At 37.6% G+C, this 7122-nt stretch overlaps 1 protein-coding gene across 1 annotated transcript in view; it reads right to left on the bottom strand.

Moving 5' to 3' along the window:
- Positions 1–3589: 3589 nt before the first annotated feature.
- Positions 3590–7122, bottom strand: part of LOC111045848 (protein bowel) — a 59934-nt gene continuing 56401 nt past the window's right edge. Inside the window, exon 3 of the mRNA XM_039428566.1 lies at positions 3590–6607. Within this exon, the coding sequence (XP_039284500.1) occupies positions 5401–6607 (1207 nt within the window). The 3' untranslated portion in view covers positions 3590–5400. The remainder of the gene's footprint in view (positions 6608–7122) is intronic.

Genomic DNA, 7122 nt, shown 5'->3' with positions numbered 1-7122 from the left:
AAAACAAGATTCTAATATCTATATCTAGGAATGGCAGGTTGAGTCAAATAAATACTTGTTTCTATAATTGAAATTTATTGATCCATTTTAAACAAATTGTACATTGGATAAAAATTGCAAACAATATTTCATTCGTATCATAAAAACACAATAATATACTTTCTCATTCATACAACAAGTAATACAAAATTCGATTTGAACATCTTCAACACAATATTATAACAATTTCATAGTACATAGCTAAAGATTCAAGATATCAGCTATCTGAGTATTCTACATTAAACATTACAAAAATAATCTCAAGCACTCAGAAACATTTAAAATTTATAAAAATTGAAATTTACAATTAAAAATAGATAAACTATACAGACAAAGTTTCTAAATGATATTCAGTTTGAATCTTCTTATTTGTATTTTCAACGTAACAATCGTTATCAAACTCAATTGAAGATTATATTCTATTGGAAAGCACAATATTGATACTTATTCGAATTTCTATGAGTAAATTATGTATTGTCATACATTATATTTTTAAATACATGAGAAATTTACAGTCTTTAAAAATGAATAAGATACTGAGCGATTTAGATATATAAATATATTATAAAAATCATGTAATTCATAGTTACTAATAACATATTTCATATCTGGACCCTAGTGAGATTGGACTCTCTTACATTTTTACAAAAATATTGTAATAAGATACTGAGCGATTTGGGTATATAAATATATTATAAAAATCACGTAATTCACAGTTACTAACATATTGCATATCTGGACCCTAGTGAGATTGAACTCTTACATTTTTACAAAAATATTGTTCACTTTATGAGATTTATTTTCATTTTTTTTGCGCTAGAAGATCAGAGATCCAAGTATCTCAAAACAATATTGGAGAATATACAAGATTAGGCCTATTATGGATTTCCAATCTCCATAGGTGGAGTCCATAATGAAGTGAATAACAATAATGACATGAGAAAATATCTAGTCGTATTCATTTGAGGCCAAATTTACCTGTACATAGTACATACTAATATAAATATAATATTTTAAAGAGCAGGTATTATTTACAAAATGACAATAAAAACGTGGAGAGTTGATGATATAGGTGATAAAATATAAGCTACAAGTCATAACCATAGTAAATTATGAAATTTACGCAATTTAAAGTTTCAGAACAAACTCTACTACCGGCAAAGATAAATTGAAACAAAACGTGACTCCAGATGGTATTTTGTTACTCTCATTTCAGAACAGTATGATAATTTTGTTTCTAATTGATGATATCCTCAATTTTTCACAAAAAAACACTCCACTCACATGGGCTACTTTACAAATTGATAAAAACAAAATAAAAATCTTGAAGTATTTTTTTAAAAACTTCAAAATAGTTCAACAACTAGTTTCGACCCCAACTTAGGTCATTTTCAGTTGAAAATTATAATAGTTCAACAACTAGTTTGAAAATGACCTAAGTTAGGGTCGAAACTAACATATTTTCAGTTGAAAATTAAAATAGTTACACAACTAGTTTGAAAATGACCTAAGTTAGGGTCGAAACTAGTTGTTGAACTATTTTAAAGTTTTTAAAAAAATAAAGGGTACTTCAAGATTTTTATTTTGTTTTTTTTTTCAATTCACAAAAAACTATGCATATTAAACAGTTGCTGGAGATCGATATTTTCGCAAAATAGAGCGTAAAAGTATATGTGAAGCATTCAGAACTGGTTTGTTTACACGAAAGACTCCAGTGAGAATTGAAGTGGCTGGGTAGTCAGACTGACAGAAATGGCAAAGCTTTCACTGCCTCAAGCTACAAAATAATATGTAATAGTCTAGCACTTTGTTCTGTTCCAGTGTACTGATACCATACTTGGTAGACTTTGAGCGTTCAACTTTTCAATATAGCTACAAGAAGTGATAAGTCAAAATACATTTCACTTCAAAGAATAACATATTGATCCATAAATTGAAATTGTTTCTCTGGAGTAGTGAATTATCGCATAAACATGAAATTGGTTGGAAATGTAGTGAGTATGTTTTGTTACTCTCATTTCAGAACAGTATGATAATTTTGTTTCTAATTCATGATATCCTCAATATTTCACAAAAAAAACACTTCACTCATATATGAGCTACTTTACAAATTAATATGATACGTAGAAACAAAATAAAAATCTTGTAGTACCCTTTATTTTTTAAAAACTTTAGATTTAGTGACAGATACATGGTTTGGCGGTGGTGGTAATGCATAAGTTGAACGCGAATTTTCACTTCCAAGTGACTGATTTGCAGCCGGATAGCCAGATACATGGTTTGGCGGTGGTGGTAAGGCATAAGTCGAACGCGAAATCGCACTTCCAAGTGACTGATTTGCAGCTGGATAGCCGATAACTTGGTTTGGCGGTGGTGGTAAGGCATAAGTCGAACGCGAAATCGCACTTCCAAGTGACTGATTTGCAGCTGGATAGCCGATAACTTGGTTTGGCGGTGGTGGTAAGGCATAAGTCGAACGCGAAATCGCACTTCCAAGTGACTGATTTGCAGCTGGATAGCCGATAACTTGGTTTGGCGGTGGTGGTAAGGCATAAGTCGAACGCGAAATCGCACTTCCAAGTGACTGATTTGCAGCTGGATAGCCGATAACTTGGTTTGGCGGTGGTGGTAAGGCATAAGTCGAACGCGAAATCGCACTTCCAAGTGACTGATTTGCAGCTGGATAGCCGAATCTAAAATTGAAGAGTATTCTTACATTTTGAGTACTATTACAAACGATAATAATATTATTACTCACTTCATCTACTATCAGTAACTAAGACTGTATCGACTTTATCCACAGTATTTATTTTATTGATCTATTTAAGATGGAAAAGTGATAGAAATGTAAAGACACATTCAATCAAAAAATAGATGTACAACTATAAATTGCAATACATGTTCCATACAAATAAAACTAACAAACAGAAATATTGTGAATTGTTTTTGCAGGCGTACTAGTGGAGACACAGGGCTTGCAGTCACTATGCAAATCAGTCACTTGGAAGTGCGATTTCGCGTTCGACTTATGCCTTACCACCACCGCCAAACCAAGTTATCGGCTATCCAGCTGCAAATCAGTCACTTGGAAGTGCGATTTCGCGTTCGACTTATGCCTTACCACCACCACCAAACCAAGTTATCGGCTATCCAGCTGCAAATCAGTCACTTGGAAGTGCGATTTCGCGTTCGACTTATGCCTTACCACCACCGCCAAACCAAGTTATCGACTATCCAGCTGCAAATCAGTCACTTGGAAGTGCGATTTCGCATTCGACTTATGCCTTACCACCACCGCCAAACCAAGTTATTGGCTATCTAGCTGCAAATCAGTCACTTGGAAGTGCGATTTCGCGTTCGACTTATGCCTTACCACCACCGCCAAACCAAGTTATTGGCTATCCAGCTGCAAATCAGTCACTTGGAAGTGCGATTTCGCGTTCGACTTATGCCTTAACACCACCGCCAAACCATGTATCTGGCTATCCGGCTGCAAATCAGTCACTTGGAAGTGAAAATTCGCGTTCAACTTATGCCTTACCACCACCAGATTACTCCCATATTCTAGAATATTCGCAAGTGTTTGTTAGTTGTGATTTAATTAACAAATGAGCGTTGAAGTTTTTTCACCCTGATTAATCTCATATCTTTCTCCTTGTCTGACTCCAACATTCACATTCATCATACGGCCCTATTTCATTCTTCGGTTACATTAGACTCTGTTAGGTTTTGAGACTGGAGAAATTTCTATCTTATTCATGTAATGCTTCTTTCTTCTAATGGTTAACATAACAAAGGCCTATTCATTCGGCCTAGGAGCAGTAACCTCACCACAGGAATACTTCAGTTCCGTCTGAGATAAAATCTGAGCTCTATAGTATGCCTTACAAGACACTTGTCTTTGTGCTTATTCATCTGCTTACATGAACATTTTTATCTTTCGAATAATTGAAAACAATTTGAACAACAGAATATCAATTTATCTATAGTAATACAATTTGTGAATTAGGGGAGCCTATGAACATATGAAATATGAAATTGATGTTTCAGACAAGACAATCCAACATAGATTTACAGATAGAGAATTGTTTAATTATCATGACGATTTGGCAGTACTAGAGTTTGTTCAGAAAACTTCCATTTTTTCCAAAATAAAGACCATGGTCCAACACCATATAATCCAACACGGATTATATAATATGGTCCAACAGATAATAGTTATGATTGGTATACATAGAAAATTTATAATATTAATACTATTTGATTGTAATTTAGAGCATACACTCATCAATCACGACCAATACAAGAATAGAGTTCCACATTGCTCAATTTACATATCATCTACAACTAGACTTTACAAATTCAGAGTTCAAAGATATCAATCAAACTTTATAAATACAACTGCACAAATCTACAATACACTCAAGTTATAAACACTCACAAAACTCTCAGATCCATTCAAGAAACACTGACCAGCTTTTTAGTTTAAGATTAAAGCACTTGAAAAGTTGATCATATTGCAGTCAGAAATAGATCCGCTCTAAAAGTTGACTAAAACTAGAGTACTGTTCTCTCAACTAGGTGATCGCACCAAGGTTTTAAATTATTTAAATAATGATAGCGCTATCTTCATAATAAATAATTAGAAGCTAAGGAACTATCAGGTGGTCAGACAATTACGTGAGGTTTTCAGTTTCATAACTTATATAATAACTCAGTGAGCTATCATTATCGTATTCAATATAATACCAAGATCAACAATGATATTAAACAGGCTCCAATGATGCTTATAAAATTAATTTTGTTCAGAACTTGAAAACTGCATCCAAACATTTCGTCCACAAGAATACCGATGATTTTCGAAGACATTGTTAAAAGTTAAACAAATTTGGAAATCGAGAATTCTCGTTCTTCCTCATGTATTGCACAAAATCTACAATGATTGATTTATGAACATGAAGTATATTTAATGATGAACACACGATCATTGACTCAAGTTATCAAGTAAACAAGTATTTGGATGTTACACTTTTGAAATCTCAATCAAGGAGGAAATAGGGACGATGCAAGCACAGGTAGGAAATAAAATGCTATATGAGATCCGATGCACTATCTATCACAATAATCACTGGGATCACATCATATTGTGGATATGAGGGAAGAAAAGGTCGATAAATAGTTGCTCACTGTTTTTCCACTCTAATAGTACATAATAAATGGGAGCATCCAAACGAGTCTGAGGATGAATTATTCTACTCGTTGAATGTTGATTTTTTTCTCACTAAAAAATCACATATTATATAAAGGAAGCTCTTATTCATTCCTTGATGAATGAAATTCGTGAACATGATTGTATTGTTATTAACGACGCATGATCTCCTCTATACTGAATCCTTGCTTTTTGACAGGAGGGGGTTGAGGGGGCTGGACGGGAGGAACTGCAGGGGGAGGGGCAACAGGGGGTGGAACAGAGGACTGCTGCGAAGTTGACGGCGACTGGAGAGGTGTAGCAGGCTTCGGAGGTAAAGTTGTTTTCGTGATCGTCAGCGTCGAAGAGAATCTTCTAGGGGAGGACGATCGCAAAATGTCGGGAGGTTCCGGCAGACGGCGCCGGAATACACCAAGACCGAGAGCGGCTGCTTCCTGGTTGAGATGAGAGCCACTGGTTACGGTTGCCGAAGGCACGTGGAGGTCCCTGCGGACCTGGATCTGTGGAGGGTTGGAGGGCCGCATCGTATAGGAGGAGCTGGTGGAGGCGTCCTGGTGGTGACAGTGTGTCTTGTGGTTGGATGAGGGCGAAGGAGAGCGTTTCCGTTCCCGACTGGGGGATGACTGTCGTCGCACCATGGAGACGGGGGACGGAGAGTGCCTCCTGAACATCGGAATGGGAGACTGAGATTGACGTCTGAAGATGGGCACAGGGGAGATGGTTTGGCGGCGGTAGAGAGGGAGCGGCGAGGGAGACTGTCGCCGACTGTGGCCGGGTTGCGGGGAGGTTTCGCGTCTGTGGGGTGACGGGTGGTTACGGAAAAGGGAGACAGGTGACGGGGAGTGAGTCGTTCGACTTGGGGAGCGATGCGTCAGGGATCGACCCCTCGAGTGCACAGACCCTGGACTGGGTGACCTCCTCCTGAACGGGTTCGGGAACCCGGAATGCTCACTCCGTTCCAAAGAAGCCGCCCTGGAGTTGTTCTCATCGGACGACCTGCTCCCTGAGGGTGACGTCCCCGACATGTGCAGGTTCTCCGGCGCGTTGCCGATCGGCGACGAATCCGACAGCACGTCAGGCGGAACATCGCCGACCGCGTGCGTCAACGCATGACGACGCAGGTCGCAGTTGCGACGGAACACCTTGCCGCAACTGTTGCATTCGTAGGGCTTGTGGTCGGTGTGTGTGAGAAGATGCGTCTTCAGGTTGGATCGCTGATTGAAGCTGCGACTGCAGACGGGACATTTGTGCGGTGACTCCTCCAGGTGAAGGATCTTGTGGACTGCTAGCGTCCGAGATTGGCAGAATCCCTTGCCGCATTCTCCGCATTTGAACGGCTTCTCCTTTGAATGGATGTACCTGCAACAAGGCGAAAGAAAAACATTAGCAAACACAATTAATTTTGGAGAAAGAAATTGATTTTTCAACAAAATTTGAAAATAGAACATTGTAGAAGTTTGAAACGAACCCATCAACGAATTTTCCAGGATTAAATTGAGTTTTAATAAAATTGGGAGAAGATGTTTGGAATAAACGGATCCTTTCGGTAACTGCTCATATCCATTCTGATAACTACTCATTCCAACAAATTTTCTTGCGATTCAGATATGTAATAGATTCTTCCAGAACGAAGTAATAATTCATTTATTTATCTCTCAATGATACAGTACGATGGAGAATACAATATGTAACAATACAGAGAAAAAAATAATATTCCATACAAAATTCAAGTTTCAATATTCACGGGAACATAACAAACAACTGTCGATAAATGTCGGTCGAGAGAATCCCCATGCTAATCTGTCAGTCACCTACTAAACGAATTAGAAATCTTAGATTATTTCGAATCCCGTTCAGTGTCTAGATGCTACATC

This window comes from Nilaparvata lugens, chromosome 1 (genome assembly GCF_014356525.2).
Source record: "Nilaparvata lugens isolate BPH chromosome 1, ASM1435652v1, whole genome shotgun sequence".
Lineage (NCBI taxonomy): Eukaryota > Metazoa > Arthropoda > Insecta > Hemiptera > Delphacidae > Nilaparvata > Nilaparvata lugens.
The sequence above is the reverse complement of the archived record's forward strand: the minus strand, read 5'-3'. Positions and strand labels throughout refer to the sequence as shown.